This window comes from Podarcis pityusensis (assembly GCF_964106645.2).
Source record: "Podarcis pityusensis genome assembly, chromosome: 17".
NCBI classification, from domain to species: domain Eukaryota; kingdom Metazoa; phylum Chordata; class Lepidosauria; order Squamata; family Lacertidae; genus Podarcis; species Podarcis pityusensis.
This window is the reverse complement of record NC_138042.1, coordinates 33,108,528-33,129,675: the sequence shown is the minus strand read 5'-3', so window position 1 is coordinate 33,129,675 and position 21,148 is coordinate 33,108,528. Positions and strand designations below refer to the sequence as shown.

The window sequence follows — 21,148 nt, the reverse complement described above, 5'->3', positions numbered from 1 at the left end:
TAGATATTTGAAGATGGCTATCTCCTCTCAGTCTCCTCTTTTCCAGGCTAAACATATCCAACTCCCTCAACTATTGCTCATAAGGCTTGGATTCCTGACTTGATCATCTTGGTCTCCCTCTGCACACGTTCCAACTTGTCAATATTATTCTTAAATTGTAGGACCTAGAACCGGATACAGTATTCCAGGTGTGGTCCAACCAAGGCAGAATAGAACAGTACTATTACTTCCCATGTATATTAAGGAGAAATTTGTGCTAAAATGCTGATGAACTTTCATGAGGGTTATTTGCAACCTGGTGTGGCAATGTGGAGAACTGAACTAAGAGTAGAAAAATGAGGAAGTGAGAGGAAGTGAAATAGACATATTTGTCTGGCCGTAGTCAGGACACAAGTTAAGCTGATAAGATACATGGTCCAATAGTTTCTTGTAATTCGTTTCATTCCTACACAACAAGCAATGAATAAACTAGAAGGTAATTTTAGATTTACCTTATAGTAAATTTAGGAAAAGCACCCTTACTGTAATAGTAGCTCAGCAAAGGAATCAACTGCCTAGGTGACATGTGGAATTTGCTGTTTGTTTATTTTACTTGCACTCTGCACCCAGAACAGGAGGCCAATCAGAATTACATGGGCATCATTTGAATCCATACCATTTGCCATGCAATTTTAGATGGGACAAAATAGTCTTGTCATTGATGGCTGAGTACCACATTCAAACCTGCCTTTGAAACTAGTTTATGCATGGATCCTTCTACACAACACATGGCAGCAATTATGAGATTGCCTCTATGGAGCTTATCCTGGTTCTCTATTGAGAATACCTGCATGTTTCCAAGTACCTGTATGTTGCATCCACACTTTTACATTTTGTGTAGGCATGCACACTTCAAAAAAAAAGCAATGTCCTGTGGGGGTGCAAATGAAGCCAGTACAGAAATGCTCCCCACACTGACTGCATCCCACATTTGAACTTTCTATAATGTCACTAGAGAATGCAGAAAAAGGCGCCAAGCAAACCCAAGGCTTTTTTTCAGGCAGGCAACAGCTGCCACAGGTGTCTACAAATGTGAGGGCACGACCAAGCTGCCTTGTACCTGCCAGAAGTTACTAGGCAGGCTTCCTGGATGTGCTAGACCCGGAGAGCTGGGATTTGGAGAGGCCATAAGTACAGGAACCACCAAGGTGTGATGAGGATTTCATCTCGAAGCAGTGACATTCACAGGCAATAGTGCAGAAGGGTCATTAGGCAGACTTTACAAGGCTGAAGAGATACGGCTGAAGAGGAGATTTCTCGGGCTGAGCGTGACCCTGAGATTATTGACTGTGAAGGCAGATAAAAACTTTAGCTCAGGAGGAAAATTGATTCAGGCTATTACTCTTGCTGCAAGAGGCACATCCGTTATGTTCAGCTGAAAGTTGCAGACAGGTATGTGCCAGGGAAGGGCACACAGTTTTCATAAGATAATGCACACTCAAAAACCATTAAGGTGTATCCAACAGAGAAGGCCTGCATAACTTGTGACCCACAAAGCCAAGTGTAACCTGCCCACTACGTCCTATGTTGCTTTCCGGGTGGTTTTTTTCTCCAGTATCAAAACCAAGAGCTATATCAAGCCCCTGGTGGGACACTTGATGAGCTATATTTGGTACCGTCGCTTCCAAGCAGGTCTGTGCTGCTAGCTGTACACTACAGTGTCAGATTCTCCCTACACCGCACAAACATTTTAAAAAATTAAATAAACAGCACAATCCACTGGAAACTCCTACACAAGTCCCACTAAAATGGGGGTGGGGGGAACAAGTAGTCATAATCAGCACTGGATGAATGTTTTCAGTGCAAAACATAGAGAGTCCCACAGCAAGAAAAATGATGGGTTATTGCTGGGACTGAGCTAGGAACGTCCGGTTCTTCTTGGTCAGGGTTTCCCAAAATTGGGTCTCCTGCTGTTTTGGGGCTATAACTCCCATCATTTAAAAGTGGTCTGAAAACAGTGTAACTTTATATTGCTGATAATATATCCTATGTAGTATTGATGGCTGTGGCTTTTGGGAACGCATATGCAATGCAATGCCACATAGTCTCGGGGTTTGTAAGGAGTTACAGGACACCTATGATTTGGTATACATGAAACATAATCTAACTCTTTCTGTCTGCGACCTGGGTCACATGTAACACTAAGCCAAACTATGGCATAATGCAAGTGAGCAAACGTGGTTTCTTGGAGCGAAGATTGCATTCATGCACTTCCCCCGGTCTTCCTGCTGCCATACTACTCAAGGCTAAGCCATGGTGTGGCTTAGTGTTAGGTCCGAACCTGGGTTCATGTTTTATCTTGCTTCAGACACACTGTGAACTACAACGAAGATTTGTTCTTGCTTTCACCATTCATGGTTTCTCTGAGGGAGACCAGTTTGGGGCAATCCACTAATATCAGCTCCCTAACTGCAATATGAGGATAATAATAATGCATATCTGCATAACAAAATCATTTTAAGGATTGCAGTGGGGTGGAGAACCAGTAGACCAGATGGTCTTGAATGACAACTTTCATTATCCCTGACCATTGGCCATACTTCTGGGGGTGGCTGTGAGTCAGAATTCAATACCATCTAGAGGGCCACAGGTTCCCCACCATTGGATTGCAATAAATGAGCACATGTGTAGTACTTTGAGCACATATAAATGCTAAGTTCTAAAGTAGAACCAAATTGCACCATACTTCTCAAAGTCAGTGATGTGCAGTGACATTTTTCATAGAGGGATAGTTAGGGCCAGAAGTGCCAGCTTGCGAGGGCGATGTCAGGCATATGATGTCCTGACATGCGTGTGTGCCTCCCTGGGCAGAAGCTTCCTGTGCTTTGGGAAGGAAGAGTCAGGGGAATATTTAGGGGAGTAGCCCAGTCCCTAGTCCACTAACTGCACACCATTGCTCAAAGTACAGATGCATTGAGGGCACAACTACATGTTACACTGAAAATGGCACCACTGTTCTCTCCCATGTCTCAGGTTCATGATGCAGCCTCTCAGGTTGTAGCGTTCCACATCCCTGCCAGCCACAGCCCATTGTGTGGAGCATCTGCCTTGCATGCAGAGGGTCATAGGTTCAGTCTGTGGGGTCCATGGGTAGGACCAAGAAAGACTCCTGCCCCAAACCCTGGAGATCTGCTGGAAGTCAGTGTCAACACTAATGGGCTGGATGGACCAGTGGTATACCTGGGTATAGAGCAGCTTCCTATATGTTACTCTGGAAGCGCAGAATCTGGCCAGCACAGGATTTGATGTGCAGCTCCAAAGAACAAAGGCAAGAATAAACTAATGATAAGGATAAGCATTTTAAAAGCAGAGAGAGAGAGAAAAGGCCCCGCTGTGCAGCAAGGAAAAAATCACGTAGCAAAGCAAGCAAGGCGAAGCTAATCAATACGAATAACAACAAGGGGGGGAAAGCAACAGCAAAATACTTGAGATAGTTTTAAGTGGCACTGCCGTCTGGTTTGCTTGACAGTCATACATGGTCCACGTAGGAAAACATTCCTGATGCCTAATGCGGCAAACAACAGGCTGAAGGCAATTGCTGAACCCCTTCATTAAAAGCCTAGTCCCACTGCCATCCTCAGGACAAGCTGATCCTCAGAGATTGTTTGTGGCAGCAAATTATCTAAGTGCTATTAGGCACAGCTAGTGTGTCTCCCCAAATAAGCCTCATTAGACGAGAGCAAAAGTTAGAGCAGTGACAAATTGCCATGCTTTGGTGCTCTAGGGGTGTGGCACGTACAAAATGAATCCTAGAGCCAGGCGGCCCTGCAGTGCGCAGAATTGATCCCCTAGCTGCAAAACAAGGAAGGACATTGATGTGGTGTGTGTCTCCTTGACTGCAAATCCACAGGTTGGTTGCAAGCCAGATGTTGGGGCCATGTGTAAGAGGCTTGCATATTTGTATCCATGCATCCGCTGTGTTAATGATGTGCCTGCATTGTTTAATGAATGGTGTTAAGTGTTGCAATATACTGTATTTTTCAGTGTATAACACGCCCCCACGTATAAGACGTCCCCTATTTTTGAGGACTCCAATGTAAGCCTTTCTTTGGGGCGGGGCAGACCAGAGCTAAGGCTACGCTTTTTTTAGGGGGGATTCCTGGAAATCGCTCACCCACCACAAAAGCTGCCTATCAGCTGCTCCCACCAGAAGCCGCCAATTGCCACAGCAAATCAACACCAGCCCTTGTTGCAGCCACCAATAACACACAAAATAGCCACTGACAGTCTCCGGCCAGCAGAAGATACCAATCCCATGCCACCAACATGCACTGACTGTGTATAACATGCCCGCCATTTTTTACTAAATTTGTTTAGGAAAAAGCCCTTGTCTAATACATGTAAAAGTATGGTCATGTGCCACATTGTATCTCTTTCAAGGGGTACATGGTGCTGTAGGGATGTTCATTTAGTGATGGTACCAAGACTGAATAGAAACTGGTAATTTTGATGGAGCAATACCCTGCCAACCACTTAGCTTCTGATTTGTTTATTTATTGTTAGGTTTTTAAAAAATATATTCAGTGCAGTTCTTTCCTATCGTTTACCACCACCCCCCCCCCCGGAAAAAAAAACACCTAAGCTGTTGCTTCTTCCTGGATTAGTCAAAGGGGAGATTCCATCCAATCGGGGATGTCACAGTGAATTGACTTGTTACCTGTAGCTTTTCACCTGGGTTCCTACAGTGTGTGGTATTCCTGGAGTCAGGAAGTATTAACTGCTTAACATTTTGGACTAGGGATGCTGTTTGCATGAGCTTTCGTTTCAGTATCAGAAAAACCAAGAGAGGCAGTTGTGTTAGATGTGGGCAACTGTTCATTGTATGCCACCAGCACAGATGAACATAATGCAGGCCAGAGCAGAAGGATCCATGACTCAGCAATGTTTGATTTAGGTTACACTGTCGTCTGCCTTTATAGCATATATGTATTTTTAAAATATTGTTGTTGTTGTTGTATGTTTATATACACCACTTTTACACACAGAAAAAATATGGCTCAAAGTAACTTGCAGTATTAAAAGCAAGACAATAAACAGAACTTTATTACATTTATAGTCCATTTATCCTACAAGGAGTTCTAAGTTCAAGCTGGTATACATACAACAACCCTGTGGGGGAGATTAGTCTGAGAGACAGTGACTGGCCCAAGGTCACCCAGTGAGTTTCATGGCTGAGTGGGGTTTTGAACCCTGGTCTCCCAGGTCGTAATCCAGCGTTGATCACTACACGACACTGGATCACTCTACATATCAAGAATTCAATTCAACGTTATAGAAATGATTAACTGAATAATATATTTTTTTTTAAAAAGATCATAATATGCATATAATATGCGGATGTTTTTGGCCTACAACTCCCATGATTCCTAGCTAGCAGGACCAGTGGTCAGGGTTGATGGGAATTGTAGTCTCAAAACATCTGGAGGGCCGAGGTTGAGGAAGCCTGATTTAACATTTCAGGGTTTTTTTAAAAAAATATATCATGGGATTAGAACTCCCAAAGTGAAGAACTTCCATTCAGTGCTGCTCCTCTGGGGTAACTCCCATCACATTCAGTAGTCAGGTAAAAATAACATCTCTCTTCAGAACCAGCTACTGGCCTCTCACGCTACAGCTGGGTGCTCCTATTCTTCCCCACAGACAGATCTTCTCTTCAGGCCAGCTCACTGATGAATTGGCTTTCTGGGCTCGTAATCTCTCCCCATGCAATCCAGGAACTGACACAGGGGGCAGGATTTATGTTAAGTCTGCTATAACCCCCTTACTTCCTGATATTTCTGCTCTTATGCAGTTGCGGGGAGGCTGGGCGTTCACAGCTGGGGACAAAGTCTCAAGTGGAGAGAGGGATGTATTATCGTTTGTATTTTCTTTACGATTGCACCAAATTACATAGGGTTTGGAAACGTCGAGGTAAGCTTTGGATGCGCAGGCCTCTCAAAGAGAACGGGTAATCTTCTTGCTTGCCCTCCTAGTTTCTGTGGGCTGCATGTGGTCCTCCTCCTCCATATTTTCACCTTTTAAGATTTGTTCTGTTGGGGACTTTTATTCAGTCTTGCACAGCTGGAATCCCGCCTGTCCCCAAAGCTATTACTAAAAGCTTGTATCTTCATTCAACCTAGTTGCAATAGTCTTGCATCCTGTGTAATCCTATAACACAGTTTTAGTTATTTCCCATTTGACTTTTATCCAGCAAGGGTTTTGTAAATGTGTGAGCCTTTTGTTAGGAGACAGCAACAGTATCGACGGCATCGTAATAGCCGTTGGCAGCTGAACTCAACGTGGGTTGCTCTCACTTGCTATTTGACTGTTTGTGATAGGGTGTCGTGACAGCGCAACATAGCCAATTAGATTTGGCTATGGACTGATGTCATAGAAGGCGAGTGAGAGCAAGGCAAATGAATGAGCAGACATGGTTGCAAGGAGTGTTGGAAAATGGCCAGAAAAGCAAAGCATTTTTCAGCACTGCTATGAGTAATTTCAATTCAGCTGGAGCCATTACAGCTGCTGTTGCAGATGTACAAAATAGTGCTGCCTTCTCTCTTATTGAACCAGACTCTGAATGTTATATAGAGGGAAAGAAAGATGCAGATAATATCGAGTAGATCCGGAATGTATTCCTTGAGTGTTTAAACGAGGGGTGCGAACCTGTGAGCCCCAGCCAGCATGGTGAATAGTCAGGGGTGATTCATAGAATTGTAGAATTGGAAGGGATTCATTTCATTTCATTCATTTATTATATTTTTATGCCGCTTTTCATTCACACAAACAACATCATGAGAGTTGTAGTCCAACAACACTTCTGTGATTCTACGAACATATTCAAAGAGGCTGCAGGTCTCCCATATCTAGTTTAACATAGAAAATACCAAAGATCCAGTATGTGTAACACAGAAGGACTGTTCATCTGCCACATATCACACTCCCTTCTTTCCTATCCAACTTTCTTTCCACTCTTCTTCAATGCACAATTATTTATTTATAGTAATATTTGTTCATTCATCATTGTTCAGATATAATGAGCCTATAATGCACAGTTGGCACGCCAGGTAGATATTTTATATTTTCTTGTCAGATAAATTGTAAGAAGTGTTGTGCAGACTGTTTGTTTCTGCACCCAGATGCATATGAATATTACACTCATAAAACAAGCTGCTGTCAGGCATGACCAAGCAACGAGTTCTGTGTCACTGCAAAGTTATTAAACACTTTCCCCAAGCAAATATTGGTCCAATAAATGTGGTTCCCCATATCTATTTATTTTGGCACAAATGGCGTAGGTACAACACAGACTTGGTTGGAGGATGTACGAAGCACACCACTCTTGACTGTGTAATGGCAGTGGATTTTGCTATTCAAAAATTTCTAGTTGTTCGATATAAAACTAGTTTTCTGTTTTGTTTCATGGATAAGTAATTTATAGGGATGAGTATACCTCCCTCTTCCATTATTGTTCTGTGGGTTCTCTCTGCCCTGTGTTCTTTTCCAACTTTATTCTGCTACAGTGTGGAGAATTTCTAAAATTAATTCTGCAACTGGTGCATATGATGTTTGCTGAGACTTCCTGTTCCTTTCATCAACATTAGCTTGGGTTTCCCCCTACCACCGACCCCCCGACCCAGACCAGATTGCCAAAGTGAACAAGTGCTTGTGTTCACCAAGATTCCTCTTTGCATGTCGTGCCACCAAGGCTGGATAGCTTAGTTGGTTAGAGCATGGTTCTGATAACACCAAGGTTCGATTCCCATAAGGGACAGCTGGATATTCCTTCACTGCAGGGAGTCGGGCTATAGCTGATTCTCAGGATCCCTTCCAATTCTGTGAGTCTAATATGAATAAGCCTTTGCACATGCCAGCAACGTGGACAAAATAAGAGGTGTGTATGGATAGGAGATGGAACATGCAAGAAAAGACATGCTGATCATTCTGTATTATTTTTTTAAAAAATAATAATGGGTGGATTGCCAGCTTAACGATTGACGTTCAGGGAGAAATTCCAATGGAGTGAATATCATGAGTGGTCCTGCTAACCTGTTTCACCATCACTTAGGACAAGCTGATACAGCTCCTTCTCACACTCCTGTGGCAGCAGTGATGTGGGAAGGAGGCAGTTTGTAAGCTCTTTCCACCAGGGCCCAGGTCCTGTGAGAGGATTTCAAGGGGAAAGTTGCTTCAGTCACCCCCAAATTATTGAGGGAAATGTTAGAAAGGTCCTTTAAAGGAAGGCGGATGCCAAAGTATAGAGGCATTTAGTGGGTTGGGAATGATGGGTTTATTGAACATGTTCATAGTACAGAGGCGTACTGAAAATTGTTGCACTGCTTTGGAACATGAGTTCAGAAGAGGTACCTCCCTGTCCCTGCCTGCAGACATCCTGCAGAACTCCTCTGCTCAGTTGGTTAGAGCATGGTGCTGATAATGCCAAGGTTGCAGGTTTGATCCCCATATGGGACAGCTGCATATTCCTGCATTGCAGGGGGTTGGAATGGATGATCTTCAGGGTCCCTTCCAACTCTATGATTCCTTTGCTTGGTAAATTGAAACTCTACTGGTGCTTTGTGTGGTTTTTTAAAAAATACTCTTCTGCTAGCTGTTTCTTTCATGCCAGTAATTAATCAGGCTGGGTTTTTATTATTAATATTACTGTAGGTCTGAAAACAGGCTGCTATATTTTAAGCGGTTTTTAATGAATTATTTTAACAGTTAACTTGTTCGTTATAAATATGCTGTAAGCTGCATCATGCCGTTGGGAGAGGCAGGGCATCAGGGCTCTGCAAACAAACTTTAACGAGTGATTGAATTAATCAAAGGTAAGGGCAAGATTGACAGAATGCCTCTGGAGCAAGTGAGGTAGGAAGAAGACCAACCCACTAGCACGATAATCCCTAAGACGCCTTTGTGCTCATACTGAGTTAATCATCAAGAAGCAGAGGAGTGTTGCCTATTTCAAGAGGGAGCCATTTGGAGCAGTTTGTTGGCAAAGCTCAGAGGCAAACACACAACAGTCGTATTTCCTTGCCCGCCTGTGCCACTTGCATGCCCGTTGTAGATCCCTTTCGCTACAAGTACGGTTCTTAAAGCGATCCATTGAGCTTTCTTCACAATTAGGGGGGCTTTCCAAATTAATGACTGGGCCTGGGGCATGGAGTTTTGGTGGTCCATCTTGCTGCAACGCCTGACCTAATGTGTGCACTGCTTAAGCAGCAGTGAAAGCAAACAGATATATGGTCAGGTACCAAGTGCTGGCATAATGTTTAGAGGTGGTGCATGAATATCACTATAAGTGATGCATTTTAAAAGTTGGTTGCAGGGAGTAGTGATGGCGAAGACATTCAGTTCAGTTCGCCTTTAAAGGTCAGCCTTCACTCTTTCTGAAACAAGAAGAAAACCAAAACTCGGCCATCCTCCAAAATGCACACTTCTCCAGATTGTGCAGTGCAACCGTGAAGCCGAGGCATTTGTGCACAAATGCATATACTAGGGCAAGTTGGACATAAAATGCATTTATTTGTGCAAACAGCATTGAAAAAGGTGCTACATAAGGGGGAAAGTGCTTTACACGTTGGGCAAATTGCATACCAAGGTTGTGTATATTAGAAGAAATTGGCACTAAAATACTACTGAGAAGTTTGTTTGCTTGTTCATTTCAAATTTCACAAACTGATGTGGAGAACTGATGAGTGGGAAAATGAGAAATAAGGAGAAACTATCCCATCCCTGGATGGGGAGGGAGCAAGCCACGGACATAAGAAGCTACCTTACAGTGAGTCAGACGATTGGTCTAGCTAGCTTAGTATTAGTATTAGCTTAGTATCAGAAAGTCACCGGTTCAAATCCCCGTGACAGGGTGAGCTCCCGTTGCTGTGTCCAGCTCCTGAAAACCTAGCAGTTTGAAAGCACACCAGTCCAAGTAGATAAATAGGTACCACTGCAGCAGGAAGGGAAACAGTGTTTCCATGCGCTCTGGCTTCTGTCATGGTCCTCTGTTGCACCAGAAGCGGTCTAGTCATGCTGACCACAAGACCCGGAAAGCTGTCTGGGAACAAACGGCCTGAAAGCGAGATGAGCGACGCAACCCCATAGTCGCCTTTGACTGGACTTAACTGTCCAGGGGTCCTTTACCTTTACCTTACCTGTCTACACGGACTGGCAGTGGCTCTCCCAAGATTTTCAGACAGACTCATTCCCAGCCCTACCTGGAGACACCCAGGATTCTTTGCAAAGGAGTTTTAGGTGGTCCATCTTGCTGCAACTCCTGACCTAATGCAGTAGCGAAAGCACTGTACCACTCAGCTGCAGCCCCTTAGAGAGATTTGATTTTAAAATTGTGCAAAGACCGCTTTTTCCTGCTTCCCTTCCTTGGGACTCGCCTTCCCTCCCTCCCTATTTATCTGCTGCTGTCTCGCCAGCTTTACCGGCCGAGCTGCTGTCATTCCCACACCTGCCGTCTGCCACACACACAGAAAACATGAAGGCAAAGTTGCTTCATAATGCTTAGAATTGTCTTATTTCTGGTTTGGAACTTGAAATACCATAAAATGGATGATTAAAATGAATGATTTAAACTAATGATATTCAAGCCATCCTACACTACATGACTCCAGGCTCCATGTCTGCTGAGCTGAGCTCAACACGCTGCAAACTTTTTATGTGAGAGAGTGTTAAGCAACAGGACACCCTCCCCAGATTACTCCTCTCCATTTGCAAGGCATATGTTTGAGATGTGCATTAAGAAAGCTGGTATACACCTAACAGCTAACACCCAGGGAGCTCGGCAGGACTCCCCTGATTTCATAGGAATTGTTCCATTCCCTCCCTCCCAATACCCTCATTTTCTCTTCCTCAGCAAACCATTGTTACTCTTAGAACCAAACTAGTCAAGCCCTTGTTTGTCTACAGAAACAGAATGGGAGACTTTGGTTTGTTCATGGTTTCCAATCCTGTTTCACAGACAAATACAGTTTATGCTAACCATGGTTTCCTAATACATGGTTTTCTCACCTTCTCACCCCTTGCCTTTTCCTGTAAGACCTATTACAGTCGTTAAGAGTCGTCAGCAGGCTCATCTCAGCTATCTCCCACTCCCACCACCCTTCTGAGTAATACCCCTCCCCACCTTCTCACTATATAGAAGGATCTGGCAACTTCTGTTTCAGTGTATCTGAAGAAGTGTGCTTGCACACGAAAGCTCATACCAAGAACTAACTTAGTTGGTCTTAAAGGTGCTACTGGAAGGATTTTTTTATTTTGACCATGGTTTCCTAATTAAGATATACGTAATGGCAAACTGCGGATTACCACAAAAAGGGATTTGCAGGAGGATTTGAGGGGAGAGAGCACACAAGCCTCCATGGATCCTTCGTTCAACTGAAATGAGCTAAAGTCTCATTTAAAGTCTCATTTAGGTCAGTGTTTCCCAAACTTGAATCTCCAGCTGTATTTGGACTACAATTCCCATCATCCATGACCACTGGTCCTGCTAGCTAGGGATCATGGGAGTTGTAGTCCAACAGCAACTGGAGACCTACGTTTGGGAAACACTGGTTCATGTTCATCTTAAGACGCATCAGACAGCTTTTTTGTTTTCTTTGCTTATGCTATAAAGTGCCATCGCATTATAAAAATAAAAGTACCTAGTTGATACAGTGGGTAAGTGGTTTGTCTCAGGTAAGTTTATTTTTTAATAAGACTAAGGGCTGTGAAGAACAGAAGGAACAAGGAGTACCTAAAACATTTCAGTGTGATCTTTCCTCTCGTACTGTTGTTTGATTTACATTATGTGAAACTCGTTCCTGCTTGCCTAAGCTGGTTAAAGCCTCTTTGATTTGCTTCTCTCGGAATAATTTCCTCTTGTTTTATATGAAGAGGGTGGGGGGGAACCCCTACCCTCAATCCTTTTGTGCTTCTCAGTGCTGAGAAGAAAGCAGCAGGCTTTACTGCTTTGCCAGATGTTTGCCAATTGGCCCAGGTGATCATAGGTTTGACTCTGGTCCTCGTTTGCCAGTTAGTCCAACCTTTTTTTTAATCATGTAAGCAGCAGCCCCCATTGATCGCTGGCAGAATTTTGTGGAAGATGCAGTGAGAACACAGGAAGGTTATATAACTGGATTATTATTTTTCTCCCATGATTCTATCTTGGGCATCTTCAGTTTCCATCAATATGGAAATTTCCATAAATATTGGAGCTGGTGAATCAGTTGTTTTTTAAGATGTGTTCCAGGGAATCCTGTGGTTCTTTGTAAAGTTTTATCTTTTCTTGAAAGGAAGTTTGCCTGCATGGGTGTGCTGGATAGATTCCAGGGCAAACTCTGCATCAACAGAGAGCATCAGCAAGGCCCAGTATGCTAGGCTTGCATTGTGCATGGATCAAAAGAGTTCTGCAGAGCTTTCCTGATCACCCTCTGAAATGTGCACAGTGTGTTTGTGGCACGTGTGCAGGAATTTCACAGCAGATAAGTTCCTGAAAGTTTGTTAGATGCTCCTGAGGTGCTGAGAGTGTGGTCCTTCTGCATTTATATGCCCAGTACAACCTTTCTTAACCACAAGTAGTGGATACTGCAGAGGTTTGGCATGATGAAGATCAAATCCACGTGCGTTTTGTAGTGCATTGGTCGTTCGGTGCTGTAGGTCCGCATTCAGACCTATGTGGCATCCAGTATTTATAGTTAGGTTTCTTGCATTTGCCTTTTTCTTAGCACAGTGGTACCTTGGTTCCCGAATGGCTTAGTTGTCAAACAAATCGGCTCCCAAACACCGCAAACCCAGAAGTAAGTGTTCTGGTTTGTGAATGTTTTTCAGAAGCCGAATGTCCCAACGCGGCTTACGCAGCTTCCGATTGAGTGCAGGAAGATCCTGCAGCCAATCAGAAGCTGCGCCTTGGTTTTTGAACAGTTTCGGGAGTCAAATGGACTCCCAGAGCAGATTAATTTTGAGAACCAAGGTACAGTGGTACCTCGAGTTAAGTACTTAATTCGTTCCGGAGGTCCGTACTTAACCTGAAACTGTTCTTAACCTGAAGCACCACTTTAGCTAATGGGGCCTCCTGCTGCTGCCGCGCTGCCAGAGCGGGATTTCTGTTCTTATCCTGAAGCAAAGTTCTTAACCTGAAGCACTATTTCTGGGTTAGCGGAGTTTGTAACCTGAAGCATATGTAACCCGAAGCGTGTGTAACCCGAGGTACCACTATACCACTGTATGCTTGTTCTTAAGTATTTCTGCTACCATCCCCAGACTCTCCCACTAAGTATTGGTTTGGGGAAGGCTGACAAGTTTCTCAGAGAAACTTGTGTTGTTTGGAGCCAACAGTAGAAAGTAACCTCGTTTCTCTGCTTGCAACGATAGCCAATGTAAAAACAAAAACAAGAGGCATTGCGAAAAATCCCAGCTGCATAATTGGTGACCTAAACACATAGGACCAGAAGGTCCTGCCTGGATTAGACCAGGATTGAGAGATTTCCACTAATGGGTGGAAGAGTCTCTGAAAATTTATCTCGTGTTCTGTTCATTTCTTCAGGCAGATGCTGGGATGCCCTCTCCTCTGCTAGTCTGACCAGGTCATTAAAATGCATTCACCTCCTTCGGTATGCAGCAACCAACTCTTCTCAGGCTTCCACCAGCTCTGAATCATTTCCTTTCTGAGCTGTCTGTCAGAAACATTTAGGTTTCGCAGACTCCCTGAGGGGGGTAAACCAGCCAATGTCTGAAGGAAGACCCCTGTGGAGTGTGAAAGCTAATCAGACAGGAACAAATAGCAGAAAATAGTAAATATATAACATGAGGAAATGATACATGGAAATATTGGCAGAGAGCCCAGATATTTTGTGTTAATTTATTACATTCATAATTCACTTAAAAAGGTAAAGGGCCCCCGGACCATTAGGTCCAGTCGTGACCAACTCTGGGGTTGCGGCGCTCATCTTGCTTTATTGACCAAGGGAGCCAGCGTACAGCTTCTGGGTCATGTGGCCAGCATGACTAAACCGCTTCTGGCGAACCAGAGCAGCGCCCGGGAACACTGGTTACCTTCCCACCAGAGCGGTACCTATTTATCTATTTGCACTTTGATGTGCTTTCGAACTGCTAGGTTGGCAGGAGCAGGGACCGAGCAATGGGAGCTCACCCCGTCGTGGGGATTTGAACCGCCGACCTTCTGATCGGCAAGTCCTAGGCTCTGTGGTTTAACTCACAGCGTCACCCGTTTATTCAACTTATTCAACTGCAAATAGGTGAAGGTAGTGGATAAGGCACTGAACTCAGCTTCAAGCCCTCCCCTGGACATTAAAGATCCATGAATAAACCTGTGTCCACTGCTGCCTCTCAGCCTAATCTATCTAACAGGGTTGTGGTATGGGTGGGGTTAAGGAACAAGTCAGGTATGCTAGGCTGAGCTCCATGGAGAAACATTGGAATACACAAATGATAGGTAGACTTTAGAGGTCTTTTTAGTAAGACTGCTCACCTTCCGGGGTGGGGGTGTTGTGGACGGGCGGTGGGGGGTTGGCGCTCCCTCTGTGCAAGCCCTAGCCATATCACCAATCCATGTGGGGGGGGGGCTGCAGGTAATTTAAACCTTGGTGCGGTTAGACATTGGATAAGCCTTTGTTTAATAGAGGGGAGGTTGTAGCCTCCGCCTGCCCCTCCTCAATAAGGGTATCCTGTTAAAGGGATCCAGGGGTGTGGATTCTGTCCAAAGCCCAGGCATGGGCTAGGGCCATGTCGCTACCCCAACGGGGACCCATCGGGGTGCCCCTATTTCATGTAAGTCATAGAGCTCCCCCTTCTGGTGGTTTATCCTTAATTTGACACCTGCAGACAGGCGGTGGTCAAGATATAGCCTGGTTTCACCCAATGCCTAAGCCAAACATCTCACATCTGTAACCAATAAAGTTGTGGCCTGTTTTAGCCCATAATCCAAAAGACTCGTGTTGGCATGCTTATTTATCAATGGGAACTACAGGGCACGCTGTTAATTAAAAACATTGAAACAAACTAGTGAGTAGATTCAGAACACAAATAGTCAGCCATTGCAAAACAGACCGCTGACATGAGTTTTGCATCTTCACGTGGTTTGTGACCAAACTGTTAACAGCAACCAAGTTTGAAATGCAAGCACCTAGATATTTCCTCCTGTTCCCCTTCCCTAATATTTCTCTCTCTCATCTTGACTCCCCCCTCTCTTGTTGCAGTCCCATCTGCTGTTCCCATGATGCACCAGGTGAGTCGTACGACGAGTAGCATCACTTTGTCCTGGCCGCAACCAGACCAACCAAACGGGATCATCTTGGATTATCAGCTGCGTTATTTTGACAAGGTAAGTTGATGTGGGGAACCTGTTTTCGCAGTTGTGTGTGAGAGAGGTTGAAAATCACTGCGGCCAGGGTGTGTAATGGCTGCAGCCTGGCAAGAAGGGGCAATTGAAATAATAAGATAGTAAAAAGAGGCTTGAGTTAAAACTAGGAACTGGATTTCGTGTTTCACCACAAGTTTTTCCTTGCCTCTGCATGCCTGCACTATAAATTTAAACAAAACTGATGGTCATGACTTCCCATCAGTAAGCTTCTTCAGATGGTAGAGAGTGTTACATATCTCCCGACTAAATTCTCAGCGCTCTTTCAAAGCTATCATTTTGTACTAGGGTTCCTTGAGAGATTTGAAACAGGTTTAGGTTTGTAGTGTCAATCTGCTCTAGCTTTTCTTCTCCTGCTAGGACCAGATGGTGAGCTTGCCATCTTTTTTGTCTAAGGGACCTTGTTCCTATGGTATCAGAGTGGGTTGGGAACTGCGGCCACATGGCTTTGTCATAAGCCATGGGGGAAACGAAACAAAATCAAACCCACCACAACCAAGAGGGCTGTGTGAGATACCAAAAATTATTAGAGTCGAGCATGTACCTTTCAGATTTATAAAACAAAAATGATAGCCAGACGGTATTTTTTTTAAAGAGGCACATGATTCTTATTTCATTTTGTTGCAGAAACATTCCTCTTTCAGCAAGTCTGTCGGGGCACATGATTTAGTTAGCATTTGTTTTAGATGGTTTATTTTTATCTATGTTCATAATTTTGGTTTTATGTAGCTTTGTTTTTAAGTGGTTTGTGCATTTTAGTCATGTTTCATATATTACGGAATTAGAAGCTGCTTGGATATTTTATTTTATTTTTTGAGCAAGTGGTTTATGCATTTTCCAAACTAACAGATAAATGTCTGTATTTGGAATTTCGCTATGGCATCCTTCTTTTCTTCTATTATACAAATCATTTCTCTGTTTTCTCCTTTGGCCTCTTCTGTTCTCTAGGTCAGGAGAGAAGAGTAGCAGCAGAGGCATTTGAGAAATCCAGAGACTAGATCAGGGGGTTGGGGTGTGTGTGTTTATCTCAGCCGTGTAGGGAAGCAACTGGTGAGCCTAGGAGGGAGCATTGCTGAGGAGGAGTAAGTGGAATTGTGTTTTGTCAGCTTCTCACGACTTGATTGTTGATTCCTAGTCAGAAGACGAGGACAACTCATTCACCATAACCAGTGAGACTAATATGGCCACCATTGCCAATCTCAGCCCAGGGAAGATATATGCCTTCCAGGTTCGAGCTCGGACAGCAGTGGGCTACGGGCCATACAGTGGAAAGATGTATTTCCAGACTCTGGTGGGAAGTAAGTGACGCACCTTTGTGAACTTTCAAACTTAGAATCCCCCCCTCCCTTTAACTTCCTTCGTGCTCAGACGTAGCTGCACAATCTGATCTCTCTTTATTACCCTCTTGCTCATGCATCGTAAGCTTTTACAACACTCACAGGCTAGCACATGCCTTGAGCTTGACATGCAAGCCGTTATGGCCCTACTAGGTATGAAGAGGCTAGTGGGCTGTCCTTTGTGGGCATAGTCGCCTCAGATCCTGAGAACACAGCACAGCCAAGGAACCTTTTGTCCTACCATCCCAGGGGTGCTCCCTGTTATCAGTCACAGATCCAAATGCTCTGGGTTGCAGCCCCAGAAGCTCCTTGCCTGACAAGATGCTAGGACGGTGTGTACACATGCAAAGGTTTCACTGGGAGGTTGGGATGAGAAGATAACTTTGGAGGGTGGGAGGGGTCCCCAAGGAAGAGGAATGGCAGCTTAAAATGATGGACTATTCAGAGCTAGCAGGCCTAACCAGCAGAATAAGAAAACACAAAGACCAAGTTTATAAAGAGGCATAGAATTTTTTTGTGAAATATCTGGAAAATAATTGTGAACAAGTGAAAACGCTAGCAGGATTAAGGTAAATTCAGCAGTGTAAAGTAAGTTGAGGTAATATGAAAAGGGAGGGAGAATTTAAATGGTTGAAGTACAATATGCAGCATTATTGGGAAAATTAAAAGAACCGTGGAAGGGAGAAGAAGTGAAGTCGATGAATGTATTGTTTTATTGGTGGACACTTAATTGTGGAAAATGTATAACTGAAAATTTTAATAAAATTATATATTTTTAAAAGGAGAGAAAATAACTTTGTCCCTTTTGACAGGTGAGCGCTCCGAGATGGTGCAAGATCGATTGCCGCTTATTGTGGGTTCGGCACTTGGTGGCCTGGCCTTCCTGGTAATTGCGGCCATTGCCATCCTTGCCATTGTCTTCAAAAGGTGAGTCTCCTGTCCTCGCCCTGCCTCAGAGTGTACCAGCTCCTCATGCAAAGGAGAGCCAAGAGTTTAAAAGAGCCAAGAGTTCTCCAATGAAGACTCCCTGTCTCCTATCTGTGAATGTCACACAAAGGGGAGCCAAGTCAGAGGGCTGGAGTTACCATCTTTTTCTGCCCCAGACTCAGACCCAATTATAACTGGATAGATAGGTAAAACAGGTAGAAATGAGGGAGCCCTGGCTCAAGGGGTGCTCAGATTTTGGCAGCCTATTTAAAGGGATACTATGGTTCGAACTAAAGGCACCTAAAAGAGAACTGCTGGCAGGTTGGGCAAGCTGAGAGAGCAGAGGCAAACAGCTCTGGATAGTCTTTCGCCCTGACTAAAATGGAAGCTAGTTGCTTTCCCCTCTTCTAGTTCTCAAGCCCCTGATCTGCATAGTAACTCCAGAGACTTCCTAAGCCCCAACCAGGTGCATTTACCAATTGCAAAATCATGGGTTTTTGGAATGCACAGGGCTCTGTCCAGTGCATTGAGAATTATGCCCAATCCCCAATGGTTTTAAGAATGTTGCAATTGAAGGGTCACTGGGAAAAAAATTGTAGGCTGCTGTATACAGCCTGTTACAAGGATGTTCAGATGTAATGGGAGACATGACACTGAGCACCACACCTGCAAAAGGCCTAAATGAAAAGTGAACATCAGAAGGAGCCCTGGGTTAATTTTGGTTATCAAGATACATTCCCAGTGGGACTGGCAACAACTCTTTTGCTTTCTGAAGATGTTTTCATCCAGAACTCCTGGATCAAGCCAGTGTTCAACAATAGTTATCAAAGTTAGCTCCCAACATCACACCTTTATACCAGGTGATTCCATAGGTTAGTTATAGAGTCATAGAATCAGAATTGTAGAGTTGGAAGGGATTCTGAGGGTCATCTGGTTCAACAATTCAGGAACCTCAGTTAAAGCATCCGTGACAGATGGCCATCCAACCTCTGCTTGAAAAGGAGAGCCACCACCTTCTGAGGGAGACGTGCCCACTGTTGAACAGCTCTTGCTGTCCGAAAGTTCTTCCCGATGTGTTACTGTATCCTGACCCTATTATGAATCAATTCCATTGGGTGGCCTCTCAAGGTCTGCTGCTATCAGAAAAAGGAGAACAAATGCCCTCTCTCCCCAATGCCATGCACAATTTTCTACAATCTTTAATCTGAAAGGAAGCTCCACGGAACTCAGCAGGACTTTATTCTCAGTAGATATGCCCCGTCCCTGTTTCATTTTGGTTGCCCATTTATGTCCTTTCTCCTAACTCCACTTGAGGTGATGAGGAGGTTGCCCTTCTTGAACCTTCCCTTTCCTCCACAGTAAGAGACGAGAGACTCCCTACACAGACCGCTTGCAGCAGTACATCACCACACGGGGTAAGCGATGGCATAGGAGCTCAACTCTCTTTTAATAATAGCCTCTTCTTTTTTTGGAGGAGCGTCTTTGTGACTGACTCTGGAGCTTGCCTTCTTCCTCACAGGTCTTGGGGTCAAGTATTACATTGACCCATCCACCTATGAAGATCCCAACGAAGCAATTCGGGAATTTGCCAAGGAAATTGATGTGTCTTTTGTCAAGATTGAGGAGGTCATTGGATCAGGTAATGAAGGAACTATTTTGCTTCTCATCTGCCTCATCACATTTCAGTCCCATTTTGCAGAGTGCTTGATCTGTCTCAAGCACCATTTGGACCGCAGTCCTCTATCCACTTCTCTCGGGGTAAGCCCTGTTGAGCACAATGCTCTATAAATCTTTGATTTCTCTAACTTAGTTCTTGGACTGGTGTTCAGATCTTGCTCCATTTGATTAGGGTCTATTCAAGTGCACTTTGGGCCTCTCGTTGATCAATTTTTGCTCTAGACCAGTGGTTCCCAATTAGCCAAGTACTACTGAGGACCCTGTTTTTCAAAAGCCAACCCATGAAAATGTTGATATCTCTGTAGTAGTTTTTGTTGTGTGAATGGTGCCACCATAGTCTCTGCCATGTCTCAGCACAAAACCAAGATGTGCATATTCTGGGCCGTGCTCCTGCACACGTCACATTATCCACGTGAGAGCACGGGACTGCAAACTTTTTGGGAGGGGGCACTGCAATCACACGCAAGACGCACGTCTGACCTCAGTCTCATGCATTTTTGGGTGATGTGCTGTCGCGTGAGATCAAGGCCCCTCTAACTGGGATGTCCCAAACAGTTGCCAGGTATGTGCCATGGGACTCCCTGGGTGGGTTACATGGACCACCAATTAGGAACCACTGCTCTAGAGCTTTCTTTAAGAGCACTTCACTAGAGCTTCATTTCTGCATCTTCACATTGTGGACCTCATCTTGGGTTTGGGAGGGATTAGAGAGGGGTGAATTCTAGGAATATTACCAGGTTCCCTAACACTTTACCTTTAAGTCAACAAGAAGGGATGCAGCAGCGCCTTCTCTCACCCATATTCCTCCACCAGTCCTCTTGCCTGCTCTTCTCCCTTGTCCACAGCGAGGCAAGATTGAACCCCATTCACACACGCACATCCAACTGTGATGCAATCCCATGCCATTGCAGAAGGTGTATGATCACCAGATCCATGTAGGCAGGGCTAGTTGTAGGGGAAGAAAGGTGGGCTATTGTGCTCATGTCCTGCTTGTGGACTTCCCATGGGCTTCTGGCTGGCTGTTGTGAAAACAGAATGCTGGACCCTTTCATGCAGCAGGGCTCCTCTTCTGTTCTTACAACTGCTTAGCTGGCCTCTCATCTTAACCTACCTCACAAAAGGTTGGTTGTGAGGATAACAGCGGAGAGGATTGTGTACTCTTGCCCTGAGCTTCTTGGAGGAAGGGTGGGCTAAAAACACAATAGCCTTTGTAAATAAAAAAACCAGCAATAAATAAAGCTAAGGGTGCTAGGTGTCTTGAGACATCTAGAGGACAGCAGTGCCTTGCCCAGTTTCTGTGTCGGCACCTCCTGATGTCAACTGGAGAACGTGGTTGCTCCTCCTCTGTCTGATGTGGTGTCTTCTCCATCCCTTACCCCTGGCAGGAGAGTTTGGAGAGGTCTGCTTTGGGCGCCTGAAGCCTCCAGGGAAACGAGAATACACAGTGGCTATTAAGACCCTAAAGGCAGGCTACACTGACGAGCAGCGCCGGGAATTCCTCAGCGAGGCCAGCATCATGGGACAGTTTGAGCACCCGAACGTCATCCGTCTGGAGGGTGTTGTCACCAAGAGCCGCCCCGTCATGATTGTCACGGAGTTCATGGAGAACGGCTCTCTGGATTCCTTCCTCCGGGTATTGCAAACTCAGCTTCCCCACCCCTCTCTTGCCCTTGTCATCTTACATGCCCGTTCACCTCCTCTGTGTCCTCCTTATCTCAAGGCCAGATCCCTGGAGATGCCGCCAGAAGACTGGGGCAAGTGACTACTGCATTGTAGTTGAATGGGCCAGTCAACACACCAGATAGACAAACGTAGGGATTGTGGT

The 21,148-nt window shown here is 44.7% G+C and overlaps 1 protein-coding gene across 4 annotated transcripts in view; it reads left to right on the top strand.

Annotated features, from left to right (window-relative positions):
* The window catches only part of LOC308466137 (ephrin type-B receptor 5), a 162,112-nt gene that overhangs the window by 131,196 nt on the left and 9,768 nt on the right, over nucleotides 1-21,148 (top strand). For all 4 annotated transcript variants that reach the window (XM_080986722.1, XM_080986723.1, XM_080986720.1 and 1 more), the window contains 6 exons: nucleotides 15,222-15,346; nucleotides 16,518-16,680; nucleotides 17,532-17,646; nucleotides 19,006-19,061; nucleotides 19,166-19,285; nucleotides 20,709-20,956. In XM_080986722.1, coding sequence (XP_080842848.1) covers nucleotides 15,222-15,346; nucleotides 16,518-16,680; nucleotides 17,532-17,646; nucleotides 19,006-19,061; nucleotides 19,166-19,285; nucleotides 20,709-20,956 — 827 coding nt within the window. The remainder of the gene's footprint in view (nucleotides 1-15,221; nucleotides 15,347-16,517; nucleotides 16,681-17,531; nucleotides 17,647-19,005; nucleotides 19,062-19,165; nucleotides 19,286-20,708; nucleotides 20,957-21,148) is intronic.